The 17720-nt window shown below is 34.9% G+C and overlaps 1 protein-coding gene across 1 annotated transcript in view; it reads left to right on the plus strand.

Annotated features, from left to right (window-relative positions):
- Positions 1–17720, plus strand: part of LOC132556380 (histone-lysine N-methyltransferase ASH1L-like) — a 51548-nt gene that overhangs the window by 9754 nt on the left and 24074 nt on the right. Inside the window, exon 5 of the mRNA XM_060220787.1 lies at positions 15856–15901. Within this exon, the coding sequence (XP_060076770.1) occupies positions 15856–15901 (46 nt within the window). The remainder of the gene's footprint in view (positions 1–15855; positions 15902–17720) is intronic.

Genomic DNA, 17720 nt, shown 5'->3' on the forward strand with positions numbered 1-17720 from the left:
ATGGGAAAGTTTTATGTCACCTTTATCATTGTTCTTCCCACCCACACACCCCCTACCCCTCAAGCTTTGTAGCTCCTTGTGCCATATGGAGCAAAAGATGTTTGCTCTCTGATTGGCCAAGATGGCTGCAATGTAGAGGCTTCTGATTGGCTGAGGGGAAATTGAGATATTATCCAATTTCCATAAAAATTGGTATGTAGGTGTGGTTTTACATCTGAAACATTGGTGACATTTGTTTTCTGATTGGACAAGATGGCTGCAACATAGCATGGTATCAGATTAGTTAAAATTGGTCTGATTTCAATGAAATTAGGAATGTTTATGGATTATTTTGAGTCAGAAATATAATGGTGACATTATTTCTGATCGGACAAAATGGTTGCTTCATAGCAACTTCTAATTTGTTGAAATTTAGATGTCGATGTTCAACAAAATTGGTGTATAGGTATTGTCTTACATTGTTAACAATGATGGAGTCCATTTTCTGATTTAACAAAATGGCCCCTAAGGGAGTTTCTGATCAGTTGAAATTTACATTTAGCTTGATTTTTATGAAAATCTGTACATAGGTGTTGTCTGACACTACGAACAGAACAATATATACTTTTCGTTATTGGACAAATGTACTGCCCTACACAGATGACTAATGCGATGAATTCAAATATTGTTTGTTTTTTATCACATTTCTTATCAGCCTTAATTTAAAGCTATGTCCAGCGACACTGCAGGGTGTTTGGGGGACATATATGTAACGGTCCCTGTTCCATTTAATGTTGGTTTCTTATAATGTAAACATGGGATTGCAAGTAATGTTATTCAGTAGTTTATATAAATTGCATTACATGTACAGTGCAAATCAAATGATTTTATTTTGATTAGTTCTATGACAGATGTGTTACAATTACAACAGCAGCATTTATAGAACTCAGATTACCATTTAGGCCCTTGGACTTCTTGTTGATTTGATTTTATCAATTTTCAAGTTGATTGAAAACTTTCTTGTATACTTTTGTGGTTTTTAAGTTGGGAATGAATTTGAAGTTTTATACTGATAAGTGTAGGTAAATAAATACTTCAATACAAGGGTGACAAGATTTAACTTTAAAGACTGCTTGATGTATAATTCTACAGATAGACATATGTATTAGAATACCGTTATTGTAGCAAGGTTGGTGACAAAGGAATGACTAAATCCTTTACTACTGAAAAGTGTAAATTTATAAAACTACACATTATGCACAAGGATATGTGAAACACCTGCATCAAATGACAGATGGTACACCATTTTAGTGTTATATTACTTCACAATTCACAATAGAAAAGTCGTCAAGGAAATGGAATCATGTGCTTTCTGGTGCTATCGTGTACAGCCAAAGGGCATACATGATACTTGTATGGTGTTCCCTATGGAAATTTTTTTTGCCATTAACATAAAAACTGATATGAATCAGCATCTGTCTTCTTCACTGCAACAAGTGATTTAAATGTGATATTGAAGTAAAAGTATGACCTTGAACATTTGAAAACAAACTGAATGCTAAGTTGTTTACATGTAATATGATAAAGAACAGGTAAAGGTGATTTTTTTTGTAGACAGAAGTGTACCTATGCATGCTGTTTACAGCATTGTATTTTGTTGAAAGAGTTAGATTTTATGTTAATTTTAAGTACTGATTTGATATTTTAGTTGGTCTTGAAGCACAGTTATAATGGATGGGACCCCAAAGTGATGATAGCTTATGTTTATGTAAATTGTAGTGGAAAATGTGATGTACAACCACGACCTTTAACCATGATGTACGATTAAGAAAACTCCAATTTATTTTGATGAATCAAAATTTTTGTCTTTTAGACTTGCATAATTTCACATGCAGTAATCATTCAGTTTCAGTAGTAATGATATAGGGTTTGATAGTAATAACCTTACAACCTCATTATTTGATTGTTACAATTGTTAGAAATATTTAAAGACACTTCAAAAAAACCAATTAGTGGTCAGAAGTTTTATTATTTTTAAAACATTAGAAATTTTTATAATAAATCATTTTGTACCTTGTTATTTTCATTATGAATAAATAAGAAAACTATACAAAACTGGGCATGTTGTTCATTACAGTATAGTTATGGTTAACAGAGAATTGTGTTTGTCCTTCTTGTCATGAAGGCTTTCAGTAAATTGTGTAGGCTACTAATACTATTTATATAAAAGATATTCAAAATTACAGGTAATTTTGTTACTTAAATAGAAATGTGTATTGTACATAAAAAGATATAATTTCACACTTGCAAGCAAGGCTGTTAGGTTTACTTGCGTCCCTGGTTACTGATTACATATGAAAGACCAGTAGTTTATATAGAGCACATCGTACCATTGAGATGATCATTTATTTATAAACAGGCAAATTGTCAATTAAATTCTGAATGAGTAATCAATTTTTAGTTGTATCATTATGTAATGTAGTGAATAGTTAGATTTATGCATGGCATGATAATATACCTGTGTGTTGGCATGCACAGCTGTATACCTACAGCTAAACCTCAACAAGTTACTACTTGATTGTGTATTGTCACTTATTGATTTCAGTTACAGGAAGATGTAGATGCATCATGCGATGCCCTGGCCAAGAGCTTTGTTCTAATTAATTTATAACATTGAATGTAGCTAGCTTTGGGACTATTTATGGTGATTGGTGTAAAAAGTAATGCCCACCTGACACAGGTTACTATATTTGTTAGTGGGTAATCCATGGCCGACCAGTCTATTTATATGAATTGAATTGATAATGAGTTCAGAGTTTCCTATTTAATTACAGAGAAGACATAATATTTGGTAGGATAAGTTAAAAAAGGTACTGGTAACAAACATAATGGTGCATGTGATTTAAACCAGTTTAGGTGCTTATGGTGTGATGATTATATTGATTGTCGCTTTATACATTTGTTTTTTGCATCACTTTAAGGATATACATACACTCATAAAGATTTTTGGGTGGAGAGTGTTGGAGATACTATTGTGTCTTTTCCAAACTAATGATTAACTGTTGTGGTCTGGTATATCTTTAAAATTTAACTTTTTTCTGGTTATAACCCTGGCTGTTTATTAGGACAAACCTTGAAAAAGGAAAAACTGGAAAGTGTCTGTAATTGTACCTACCACCAATGTTTTGACCTAGGACCCCAGAAACACATTAATTTCCAAAATATACTCATTCTTGATCTTTGTATAAAGTTTGACAAAATTCTATGAAAGAATGAAGTTGTAAGGTGTTTAGATTGAATCAGTTGACAATATTCTATATATAGCAAAGATGATCTTGGCCTTAACCTTAGGCCCTGAAACACAATGATGTTCAAAGTATACTCATAAAAAACCTTGGTTTAAAGTTTAACCAAAATCTGTCCAAGAATAAAGTTGCTAGGTGCTTACATGGAATCAGGATTGGACAGACAGACATGGCCAATACTATTACTTTATGCTCCCCCCACTCCCCAAATTCTTTAGTAGGGACATAAGAAAATAAAAAAGACTTGTTACATCAATGTAATTTAAACTCATGTTAGTCTAATGGCAAATTGCAATTGTTTGTGAGCTGTTTTGTTGTGTTTGTAACTATTAATTTTGTGTAACACATGGATATTTTAGACCCAATTAATTTGGAATTTTAAGACATGGAGACTTGAATTTATGGTGTTTGTGAAATTTTGTCAGCTTCAACATATATATAAATTAATGTGTTCTTCAAGCAAAGGATGAGCTAGTTTAATTTCATTTAAGACCAATATTTTATAGTGTAGCCCTTAAGTATTGTCCCAAAGGTGTTTACTGGTGTTTTGTACCTGTACAGGTGTGGTCTATTTTTATACCTGCTGCAGCGAGTTACACCTGTAGTGTGTACTTTTAGTTCACATATTAAAGTTACCTGTTGAAATCCTACACCTGTAATGAAGTGTGGTGCAAAAGTCATTGGGTCACAAGTTGATGATGGTGGTTTTATGAAATATACATTACCTGTGGGTAGAGTGTTGGATGTAGTGTGATATGTTTTGTTGGCTTATAATTTAATTTCTGAAAACATGATGGTTTGTAAGTGTTTATTAAGTGAAGTCCGAGCACTCATAAGTCATGCTGTAAAATTTGAAAAAGATGTCAAACCAGGCTCTGAAATCAGCACACTGAATTTAATTAAATTAAATTAAATTAATAATTTATACAATTTCTTAATTGCAATTTGTCAGCTCATAGGAGATTATTTGTCATCAGAAGTGTAGATGAGAAGGCCCATTGATTTCTGAGATTGGTAAGTATTATAATATCTCAGACGGTAAACAGAGTGCACATATATGTCAATTTGTTGAAAAGTAATTAAGGGTTGTCAATATCTATTGATATAGATTGTTATACTTTCTTTATCTATAATCTAGAAAATAAGTGTCTTGTAAAAGCATCTGTTGTTCAAAGGCCAAAGTAAAATTTTGAACATCTGTAATAGGAGTATGGCATTTCAGTGCTATATTACATGTGAAGTAACAAAGATCCTATGTACAGAGGTGACTGACAGAGTGTACTAGTTCCATTTGTATTGTTGTCGTTAGGTATGAGGCCTGTGTAGTGGTTGCCTATCCTGATACATTTACCAAGGATGCTGAAACGCCTCAGATGATCACATGATGACTTCAGTGGGTCAAAATCAATAATTTTAAATTAAAGTAGCCAGAGGTTACAAAGATAACTGAAATAGCAAGAGCTCAAATTGAATTGTGTAAAGTAAAATAGTTAACCTATATCTTGGATGGAAAACTCAATAAATCAATAGACCCTCAGATAATTGTTGAAGCAGTAAAACAAGATCAGAAACAAAAGAATTAAATTATTGATTATTTTGCGTATTTGATACTTTTAAGCTGTTTATTTCATTATTGACAGATTTATTGGTGTGTTATGTTGGCTGTATGCTAATCCCTTTCTGATTTGTACACAGTGTTTAAGTGTCCTTTCCAGGTGTAAATATGGTGCAAACACTAATGACTTTTAAGCATTGTTGAGTCTCCAAGAGAGATAACATTTATTAAGGCAGGCAATTAAATTTCTTCAGTAGGTACAGTGGAAATTACGAGCTTCATGAAAATTGCATGGCTCTGAGATTAGATTTTCCCCCACGTTTTTCTTATTTATTGTTCCAGCAAACTTGGTCTAATAAAATGTGTCATGCGTGGTAGAATCAATAGAGATTTTGTATTTTATTTATAACTGAAAAGGTTTGACACTAACAGCAGGTGCCCTTTCCCTGTATAATGCCACAGAAACTTGTTAAATGTATCTATATGAAATGGTAGATCAGCCTATCTTAATGGGTTCATCCTGAGCTACCACTTTACAATCATACAAGAGATTGACATGGAACGGGAATCAGAAAAAAGTCCTTGTTCAGATTCTTACCAAGATACCTGATGCACAGGCAGATAAATGTTATTTATGTCTCCCTGCAAAGTTAGCTGTGCATGTAGACAAATGTTGTGTCTGCCTTGTGTAATTAACGAGGTGCTTACTGCTTGTGTCTCCACTGTGAGGGTTGATGGGACTGCTCCTGAGAAATGATCCTGCTACACCAATCCGAAACAGTGCATTGATGTTACTTCTCGTTGCTAATCGCTTCTTTGATATCTAGGTATATATACGCTTGGCAGGAATAACATACTCTCAAAATTGATCTGTTTCGCATAAACAAGCCAAAGAGTGGTTTAAAAATGTTTATTGTGATTGCTAGCAGAGAGATAATAGACTAAACAACGTTTACAGGGAGGAGAAAACACATGGTAGGAAATGGTAGCCAGCGTCTAGAGATTTGAATCTGTTACTGGTATAATATGGTTTAATGCCCCGAGTTGATTTGTATTGAACGCATCCATCAGGGGAAAGTCTACCGAGTTATTACTGCTAACAGATCAATATGGACTGCTAGCAGGGATACAGAATGCCTATATCAGTCTAATAGACAACCAGGGAATGTTTTATCAATAAAGTAGGCATGTCGCTGTGCGCCCTTTTTTTCATGACCCATGTAAATGATCGGTAAACAAGCTCCTAGTAGAGCAGATGAACGGATCCAGTGGTAGATATAATGATTTTGTCAGATGTGGAGAGGCTAGACAAGAAGACAAACACTGTGTTATATGTATCAAAGTGTAAAACAATATCTGGTGCAATACACTAATGTTGTTGACCTACAGTGTGTTAGTAATGATGGTGTGAAATCAAAATACATGAATAATTTACAGCTTACTGGCTAAACAGATATTAGTAATCAATACTTTAGCTTTCTATTTAATCGTTTTAATTCAGGATTCTTTATTCTGTTGATATAGCAGATCCTTGGATCTATCCATCTCAAGAGTGTTCACATGGATAATGGTAGTAATTTTGGTTATTTTCAGCATCATATATTTGACACAGAACAGATGCAGTGAAAACATTGTGATGTAAACGATATTATTTTTTTTGCTTAATTTTGAAAAAAAATTTAATACAGATACGATTTGGATATGATGTACCTATAGCATTTGTGGCTGTTGTGGGAGAAATGTCGATAAAAAAGTTATCAATAAGAGAACATTTCATTTAAGTCACTGTAGTAGAATAGCAGCTTACTATTCAACTAATTGGAAATCTGATTTATTTATTTAAACCTTTTTATTAAGTTAATAACAACAAAGTAAAAATGTATAAACTTCAGCCTTATAGGAATGCTGGGAAAAAAAGATCAATTTATATTTGACTTTAAAATCTGTCAATGTATTGAAATGCAGAAAAATTGTAATATGAACAGGCAATTTATCAGTATTAGGCTGATCATTGGTGGGAACTTTTTATAAAGTGAACAAAAGCTGATGTCTTCAGCAATTAGATGACTAACATGCGCATCAGTGAAATGTGTTTACTGATATGATATTTATACCACTCAATGCCTGACATGTTTCTAATTAGAAGTTAAAAATGTCGGAAGAGTTGAAGGCACAATAAGCGCAGGTGAAAAGGTTTGGGTTTTGATGGAAGAAATTTAGGCTGTGTGGGGTGTTAAGCGCCCCATTTAGCTCCACACTTGAGTGAACACCTTTATAGGGTGTTGAAGAGTAGAGCAGTTCTCAGGCTGTTTACGGCTTTTGTCTGCTTGAAGTCTTTTGATAATAAAATCTTTTTATCATTCAAGCTCCCACAGAAAGAAAGAAATTATAGTGATAAAAATGACCGGGCACTAAGGTTTTTGTTTAAGTGTATTGGTAATGTACCTGGATATGTTAGGAGTGTTGTAGAAATACAAGTGTATTGGTAACATACCTGAATATGTTAGGACTGTTGTAGAAATACAAGCATATTGGTAACAAACCTGAATATGTTAGGAGTGTTGTAGAAATACAAGCATATTGGTAACATACCTGAATATGTTAGGAGTGTTGTAGAAATACAAGTGTATTGGTAATGTACCTGAATATGTTAGGACTGCTGTAGAAATACAAGCCTATTGGTAACATACCTGGATATGTTAGGAGTGTTGTAGAAATACAAGTGTATTGGTAACATACCTGAATATGTTAGGAGTGTTGTAGAAATACAAGCATATTGGTAACATACCTGGATATGATAGGAGTGTTATAGAAATACAAGCCTATTGGTGATGTACCTGGATACGTTAGGAGTGTTGTAGAAATACAAGTGTATTGGTAACATACCTGAATATGTTAGGAGTGTTGTAGAAATACAAGTGTATTGGTAATGTACCTGAATATGTTAGGACTGCTGTAGAAATACAAGTGTATTGGTAACATACCTGAATATGTTAGGAGTGTTGTAGAAATACAAGCATATTGGTAACATACCTGAATATGTTAGGAGTGTTGTAGAAATACAAGCATATTGGTAACATACCTGAATATGTTAGGAGTGTTGTAGAAATACAAGTGTATTGGTAATGTACCTGAATATGTTAGGACTGCTGTAGAAATACAAGCCTATTGGTAACATACCTGGATATGTTAGGAGTGTTGTAGAAAAAAGTAAATGTGCAGAATATTCTCACTAGGAAATTAGTTAGGGAGTTTTTTGGAAATAATAGTAAGGTTACATGGTAATTGTTATAAAAACTGGTTAAACTAGGCAAATAAATTGATAGAGGTGGTGAAACCACAAGTCCCACAAACTGGAATATGTTATATTGTTGTTGAGCCTGGTATAATCTCCCACACACATATATTGGTGTTGTCTAGCCAGGACCAGCAGCTACTTGTTGATCTAAGAATCGTAGATGTATCGTGTTACAAAGCTCTGCTGCATTACACTTGTATTAACAGGCAGGGAGGCTGTTAGCTGGTATCAAAAATGCCTTTAACAGTATTCCACATATAAATTTTTGTCTCGTCTGACTACACAGGGGCAATGCTAGAGACTACAGTTTCTCTGTTGAATGTTAGCAGAGAGTTATACCAATTGAGAATGATGTTGTTTACTTATTTTGACAGGCCTCTCGGTCATAAATTTCTTCAGGCTGGTTCTCACTAACCCTGCAAACTTGAGGTTAATGGCTTCCACAATACAAATAATTGGACAGCTAGGTGATACGGTATGCCCAAACACAGGCTATTATGACATATCATTATCCCAATGGCTTGATAAAGGGGTAAGAAGAGAGGTATTTACCCTGCCTGGACCACTTGGAAAGACCTTTAATGCTATAAAGATGCTGGTTCCTATCTTATCCTGTTCTGTGTGTAGGCTACATGGTGGCTGTTTGATTTAACAGTGTGAAACAGTCCTAATCCATTTATCACCACTGGGAAACCATTTTTCATTCGAATTACATTCTACCACAACCTAATGCTATTTTCCTGCACATGAAAGTTAAAAGGCTTTGCATGTAAATCCCAGATTGTTTCTTGGTTGTAGATAACAGTCTTGTTGAGGTTTGATTGAAGATGACAGCAAATTCCAGATTTCTCAACACTCATTCTCTGCTTACTCTTTGTCAAGGTTTTCTTGCTCGATGCCACTCTGGAAGGTTTTTTTTTTTTTTGTTTATTTTTTTTTTTAACTGTTTCCATTTATTTGTCTCCATCTGTACTGGAAAGCATGTTTGACGTCTGATGTTTTTATCTTAGTTTTGTGGAACAGTTAGAGTAGGATTCAATTATGAATTCCCTTCTACTCAGAAACTTTGTGTAACCCTGCATATGAATATCCTTTAATGAAAGATGAATGGACTATTTTCAATTTATGTAGTCTGATCAGCATGGACAATTAAATTTATAGGAAACAGTGAACACTAATTCTATTTCTTTTTCCTAATTAGATAGATTTGTAGTTGTGGAGTTGATTGGTCAAAATTTGGATATTGTCCAATATTCTTCACATTGGTATTTAGGTATATTGTGATAGAATGAACATCACTACTTCAACTTCAATTAGCAAGATTCAAGCCTGTGGGAATAGTTTGGGAGACTGATGTAACAGCAGTTACAGTAAGAACTGGATTTTACATTCTTTTCCATATGCAAAACACATGTTGCTAGTATTTCATTAGAATTTTGTTCAAGTCATAGTAATCAATTTGCTTTTTTCTTGCCAGCTTTGTAAACTTCACTGCAATCACTGAAATTGGTGCACTGAAATGTAAGTCTGGGAGTTCATTTATATTATAGCTAAATACTGAAAGACATTTTAATATTAAATGTTATGTCAAAATATTTCGAGAATTTTTTTTTTCAGAAGTTGATTGAATCATTAGTCAATCCTGATATACCATAACCCTTTCTTATACTGTGATAGGAACCGTATCACTATCAACCTGGCTAACAGGAGTTTCTGTACAGAGACCGAGGAGTTTCTGTAGAGACGGAGGAGTGTCTATACAGAGACAGAGGAATTTCTGTACAGAGACAAGGAGTTTCTGTACAGAGACGGAGGAGTGTCTGTACAGAGGAGTTTCTGTACAGAGACCGAGGAGTTTCTGTACAGTGGCGGAGGAGTTTCTGTACAGAGACGGATGAGTTTCTGTACAGAGACTGAGGAGTTTCTGAGTTTCTGTACAGAGACCGAGGAGTTTCTGTACAGTGGCGGAGGAGTTTCTGTACAGAGACGGAGGAGTGTCTGTACAGAGATGGAGGAGTTTCTGTACAGAGACTGAGGAGTTTCTGTACAGAGATGGAGGAGTCTCTGTACAGAGACCGAGGAGTTTCTGTACAGAGACCAGGAGTTTCTGTACAGAGACGGAGGAGTGTCTGTACAGAGGAGTTTCTGTACAGAGATCGAGGAGTTTCTGTACAGTGGCGGAGGAGTTTCTGTACAGAGACGGAGGAGTTTCTGTACAGAGATGGAGGAGTCTCTGTACAGAGACTGAGGAGTTTCTGTACAGAGACTGAGGAGTTTCTGAGTTTCTGTACAGAGACCGAGGAGTTTCTGTACAGTGGCGGAGGAGTTTCTGTACAGTGGCGGAGGAGTTTCTGTACAGTGGCGGAGGAGTTTCTGTACAGAGATGGAGGAGTTTCTGTACAGAGACAGAGGAGTTTCTGTACAGAGACCGAGGAGTTTCTGTACAGTGGCGGAGGAGTTTCTGTACAGTGGCGGAGGAGTTTCTGTACAGAGATGGAGGAGTCTCTGTACAGAGACCGAGGAGTTTCTGTACAGAGATGGAGGAGTTTCTGTACAGAGACCGAGGAGTTTCTGTACAGAGACAGAGGAGTTTCTGTACAGAGACGGAGGAGTTTCTGTACAGAGACGGAGGAGTTTCTGTACAGAGACCGAGGAGTTTCTGTACAGAGATGGAGGAGTTTCTGTACAGAGACAAGGAGTTTCTGTACAGAGACGGAGGAGTGTCTGTACAGAGGAGTTTCTGTACAGAGACCGAGGAGTTTCTGTACAGTGGCGGAGGAGTTTCTGTACAGAGACGGAGGAGTTTCTGTACAGAGACGGAGGAGTTTCTGTACAGAGACCGAGGAGTTTCTGTACAGAGACGGAGGAGTTTCTGTACAGAGACGGAGGAGTTTCTGTACAGAGATGGAGGAGTTTCTGTACAGAGACGGAGGAGTTTCTGTACAGAGACCAAGGAGTTTCTGTACAGAGACAGAGGAGTTTCTGTACAGAGACAGAGGAGTTTCTGTACAGAGACAGAGGAGTTTCTGTACAGAGACCAAGGAGTTTCTGTACAGAGACAGAGGAGTTTCTGTACAGAGACAGAGGAGTTTCTGTACAGAGACCGAGGAGTTTCTGTACAGAGATGGAGGAGTTTCTGTACAGAGACCGAGGAGTTTCTGAGTTTCTGTACAGAGACAGAGGAGTTTCTGTACAGAGACCGAGGAGTTTCTGTACAGAGATGATAGTATAGTATAGAATATAAAGTTTACTACTTTAACAGGAGTTTTAGTTCTGTGACACAAGTGTGGTAAAGAATGTTAAGTTTTCTATTTTAACAGTGGTTTCTGTACTGAGACTAGTGTGGTTAAGAAGGTCATGTTTTCTATTCTGAGACTGGTGTGGTTAAGAAGGTCATGTTTTCTATTCTGAGACTAGTGTGGTTAAGAATGTCATGTTTTCTATTCTGAGACTAGTGTGGTTAAGAAGGTCATGTTTTCTATTCTGAGACTAGTGTGGTTAAGAAGGTCATGTTTTCTATTCTGAGACTGGTGTGGTTAAGAAGGTCATGTTTTCTATTCTGAGACTGGTGTGGTTAAGAAGGTCATGTTTTCTATTCTGAGACTAGTGTGGTTAAGAAGGTCATGTTTTCTATTCTGAGACTAGTGTGGTTAAGAAGGTCATGTTTTCTATTCTGAGACTAGTGTGGTTAAGAAGGTCATGTTTTCTATTCTGAGACTAGTGTGGTTAAGAAGGTCATGTTTTCTACTTCTGAGACTAGTGTGGTTAAGAAGGTCATGTTTTCTATTCTGAGACTGGTGTGGTTAAGAAGGTCATGTTTTCTATTCTGAGACTAGTGTGGTTAAGAAGGTCATGTTTTCTACTTCTGAGACTAGTGTGGTTAAGAAGGTCATGTTTTCTATTCTGAGATTAGTGTGGTTAAGAAGGTCATGTTTTCTACTTCTGAGACTAGTGTGGTTAAGAAGGTCATGTTTTCTATTCTGAGATTAGTGTGGTTAAGAAGGTCATGTTTTCTATTCTGAGATTAGTGTGGTTAAGAAGGTCATGTTTTCTACTTCTGAGACTAGTGTGGTTAAGAAGGTCATGTTTTCTATTCTGAGATTAGTGTGGTTAAGAAGGTCATGTTTTCTATTCTGAGATTAGTGTGGTTAAGAAGGTCATGTTTTCTATTCTGAGACTAGTGTAGTTAAGAAGGTCATGTTTTCTATTCTGAGATTAGTGTGGTTAAGAAGGTCATGTTTTCTATTCTGAGATTAGTGTGGTTAAGAAGGTCATGTTTTCTACTTCTGAGACTAGTGTGGTTAAGAAGGTCATGTTTTCTACTTTAACTGGAGTTTCTGTACACTCTTGTCTCGTATAGAAAATAAAGTGTTCTGGATTGTTATCAAAATGTTCTATATTTCCATTGTATTGAGTCACATGTATAGGAATTATATTGCTTTCCATCTAAATGATATTATCTAGAATGATACAGGGCTCAACAGAATAGTGCCGTACAACTATCATTCCAGTAGTGATATGTCTTCAATACTCTCTAAAATAGTCTGTTACATGTACATGTGTAAAATTGATTTGTCATATAAGTGATTGGAGATAATGTATTTGAAATAAAATTATTTTCATTTTACTAGTGCAGGTCCTCTTGCAACCTCATGTGGCTGAGAAAAATTATTATCACAAATCGTTATCAAATTACAATTCAATATTAGTGTGTGATTTTTCCTGCCATCTTCTGCTAACAGACACTTGGTCTCCATCAGCTGATCTATTTTCAGCAGTGACAGAGAAACAATTTTTTATTGTTGTTGCAATGATCATTGTGATGTTCGAAATAGGAGTGGAAAGTTATATAAACAAATTGATTTTTCCTCTCCTATTTTCATCACATTGTACTGGATTTCTATGAGTTGCTTATCAGTGAGGGAGATCACACTGTAAATACATTATCATTATTGATTGATTGGTTCAAATTACATTTGTCCACACACAAGTACTGCACAATGATAACTGGTAAAGTATCCCTCTGTGTACATATACCTGTCAGCCTCATTTAGTTAAAGGCTGGTTAGATTGACAGCTCAGTATTAATTTTAGATTTGGTCATTTAAATAAAGATAAGAGATTTTTTTTAAACTTTGAAGGAAAATACAATAATTTCTGTGGGAATGGGATTTGCCAAAAACCTTGCTGCCATTTTTTGGGGTTTTTTTTTGTTTTTGTTTTTTTTTTTTTTGTATTTTCCAAAGATGATCATACTTAAGCTGCAGAAAGCACTCAACATTATCATGCAAACATTAAGTTATCCACTGACATCAAGCAGCTAAGCTCAACAAGGAAATGAACTCAAACTGATTACAATGGAGGACAGTGTGTATTGCTAGTGTAGTAATTATCAAGAAAGAGTGAAAGGTGGTGTGTGATATTTTCATTACTTCCTCTCACAGCATGTCACGCTGTGTAGTACACATCCTCTTGTAAACACTAAATAAAACTTCCACCATGTGATTTAAGTGTGATACATATATGGAAATTCTACTTTGTTGCCAGGAATATGAAACATCATGTAAGGCCTGGTTACTGTTCATTATATAACTCATCATTATATCACTTTAGTTCCTGAGGGTTTTATGTTTCCTTAATACCTCTTCTAACATTGACTTTTCAGGTTATTGGTCTGTCAATTACACCAGTATTGGAGAATCTTTGATAAGACATTCATGAATTACTGCTAGTTATTCTGAAGTCACAGATGAAGTACTCTTACAGATTAGGTGATAGACTCCACCAAGTGCCAAGGTCAAAGACGATTTGTAGTCAGTGCTCTAAAGAAATCTGTGGGATAGGTGTTTGGTTGTGAATAGTGGGCGGTTTAAGTCTTTATTCCTGCCTTTGATACATGATTTCAATTCAAACATTAATTTGAGTAGAACCAGTTTGTGGTGCATTATTTAATCAATCGTTTGAAAAGAATCCTCCCTACTTGATTTGACTCTGTCTGGTGTGGTAAATATCCTTAAATTGAGAACCAAATCAAATGATACATCCAAGTATGATAATGAAGTTATGAAACATGATTCAATATTTGGATTTTAAATGTAAATCAGAATTTTGAGAATGGTTTATTGGCCCATTTTCACTTGAAATATTCTGATCATCATTATGCAAAATCACCTAGATTTGTGCATTTTCAATAAAGTTTTTGAAAGTTTGCTTCAAATAAGTCAAATTAGACATACATGCCACATCTACATTCAATTAAACAAAACTATCAGAATGACAATAAATAATTAAAAAAAACACTTTTTAATTGTCTAATTCCTAATTTTTAGATAGAAGGGGGGGGGAGATAGAGAACACATTTCTAAGATGAAAAGTATATTTCTTGAAACTGATGTTCAAGCCCAAAATATTACATAAACAGTGATTGATAATAGGGATTAGCAAACTTTTAGGACATTTACCTCTTTTTCCACTTTATACAGAGTAATTTGTATGCCTATCAGGTTGGATATTGACAGAGCAATACATCACATTGAGATATACATATCTATACCTCTTGTGTTGAAAACATACACAAAGAAGTCCTTTTGTAATCCCAACAAGGAAAAAAACAAGACTTTTCAGCTTTCTTAAGGGTAGATGAATTTTAGGATCCAGGAACTTACCTGTGAATTACGTATTAGTATTTTACCTGCAGTTTCCAGCTGTGTTATTTATATGTGGAATTGGAATATTGCATTGTTGGTGTAAAGATGTGTCTGTATTGTGTTGGTTTACTGGTAAACATTGAACTTCATTGCAAAGTGGTAAACTTCTTCACTATAAATCATTTCTCTAAAGCTTTGGCTAGATGTTACCTTTTTATAAGGTAGTGATACAAATACTTATTGTCTAATTACGAGAGGATGTTCCAGGAAGATCATAGTAGGTCATGAAATAAGTCTTAAATAATTGTTTTTCATTTTTACGTGCCACAGGCGAGGTACACTGGAAAACAGTAAATAGCATGAATTTGAAACAAAAGTGGGATTCTGTTTGTCACATAACTTCGATACTAATAAAAACATTTATAAAACCAGCATTTTAATGGACTGACAAAAAAAATCTAAATTGGGAAATTCTCACTATATATTTTCCCTGGTGACATCACATTAATGTAATGCCACAAAGCTATGACGTCACATTAACAGTTCAGCTAGTTCATATTACACATGTGTTATGACAGTTTGTGTAATGGGTGTAACAGTTCGTTGTGTGATAAATCATGTTTTTTGAAACTAACATACATATAGGATCTGAACTAGTTTCCATTTAATATGAAAATTTATGAAATGAGTCAGAAGTTTTGATTTTAACATGCCATTTGCAATCTGAAATTAAAAAATTGTGACATTTCTACATTGAACTTGAAGTCATGGTCCTTTTATATCTATAGGTTCCATTGGTCATCACAATGCCATCAGTGAATATTTGCTGTTGTTTTATTCTCTAAAGTGATGTCACAATAAGCTCTATTACACATTTGTCTTCTACAAAAATATGACATTGGTATATTCACTGAATAAAAAGGCAATAATGTGATAAATTTAGATATATCATACCTGTGTTGTGTTTAAACTAGTGTTGTATTTAAAAATAGTTTCAATCATGATTTAGTGTGTCATACATATTGGTATTTATGATACCTAATGTCAAAATTTTTTTTGTTGTTGTTTCAGGCCAAAGAAGAAATCTCTGGAGTCTGCGCCCCGGACCAAAGAAAAGGTGGTGTATGTGTGCAGAGTGTCTCAGCACAAGCTGCTTCCGCCCCCTCTACATGTGGGAAAATATTTACGGGAGACACTCTCTGATTTTGTCCTCCCTTATGATATATGGTGGCAGCACGAGCATGATCTGGTAAACTCTTACAAAGACTGTTTTGTTGCTGTGTGTCAGTCATGCTTCTAACAGGCCGACATATACAACAGTATGACGTCCCACCTCACTGATACTGTGACCGTTGGACATCTACTTTCAGACCCAATCCCATCCCTACCACACTCCCAGTTCCAAAGGGCTTCCTGTACACACGTTATAATGCTGTAATATAGCAATACTTGCATTTGTTAGGTCTATAGTTCTTGCTTCAGTACAGTTTAAAGTTTTATTGGGACATCTGCCAGTCTGTCATGTTAAAGCGTATGTCTCCGGGGCACATCAAATGCTGATCTATATATTTACAATGGAAGTTAGACAGTGGTATAGGTTTACCAGGAAATTTTTTTAATAATTTGAAATAACATTTACATAATGGTCACATTTTTTATGGAAGGCATTCAGCATTATGAGCTTGAATAAACTTGTTATTTGCAGTATATATTTGTGCTTTTAACACTAACACTGCAGGTAATGTTATCTTGTCATTCTGCATTATTGAACTAATATGTTTTTGGGATGAATAGATTAGTGTAGTTCACTTGCATCTAATCTCACACTTAATGCTTCGTAATGGTGCTTCATTCATTCTATATTAATCAATAGCTTTAACCTTGCTTTGACTTCGATATACAGAATCAATGACTTCTGATCCAGCAATATATATATGATGCAATTCAAATAAGATCTTGATTTCTAGTAATTCTTCGATGAAATTATTATAAACCATCAGAATATCATTTGTCTGGTCATCAACCACTGCTTACCAAATTTGTAGTTCCATATTCCTAACCAAGAGCATGTTCCTGAAATGGAAGGAGATGGAGTTTAGCGAGTGTAGATTTGTGGTCAGCATCTTTAAATGAAATCAAGGTTTTGTTGTGTCAGAAATACAGGATGCATTTTATTTGGTTTTAATGCCAGACTAAATTTAACATGCAAGATAGTTAAACATTTAACTGAAAACATGTGTTAATAGCTAACAAACATCATGCATGGTGGTAGGAAACATGTATTCAGGGTTTTAATGTTATGAGTGTCGAGTTAATCAGTGGTTCAATGTATATCTTTTCCTGTGATATAGAATTCAATGTGGAATTCAGTATGAAAAAAATTCTTATTTCTGCCTGGTATATCATTTAAAGGATCAATTTATACACCGTGAAAAAAATCCAACAATAATTAATTGAAATTTAAAACCTCAAGTAGGAATTAATTTCCTCTTACAATACAGATAATCAGACATTAAAAACCTTCAAGAATAATTAATAAGGGGTGCAAATTTAAATGGATATACCAATTTCCATATATGTATGAGTAAGGATCCTGATCATAGCTAGTCATACTGTTGTACATGTGATGCTTATGGTTAAATGTGCCCAAGCTTTAGCTTGCTGTATTTATTGTACTCTGAGCTTTATGAATGGTGCACAACTTCATTGATAATGATTATGTTAGAAAGTGTAATGCATCATTATCATCTTAGCTTTGTTATTGTTGAAGGGATTCTTACCCTCTGGTGGGTCAGCCATCATTACCTTTTAAACTATTCCTTTATATTGACTACGGTAGAATAATATTTCATGCTCACTTACTGTCACTGATCTCCTGAATTGACCTTCTTCATGTGATGCTTGACTACTGATCAATGGTTACTATAGGAAATAAA

The sequence above is a fragment of the Ylistrum balloti genome, unplaced genomic scaffold (genome assembly GCF_031769215.1).
Source record: "Ylistrum balloti isolate Yb309-2 unplaced genomic scaffold, AGI_CSIRO_Ybal_v1 Utg370566, whole genome shotgun sequence".
Taxonomy (NCBI): Eukaryota; Metazoa; Mollusca; class Bivalvia; order Pectinida; family Pectinidae; genus Ylistrum; species Ylistrum balloti.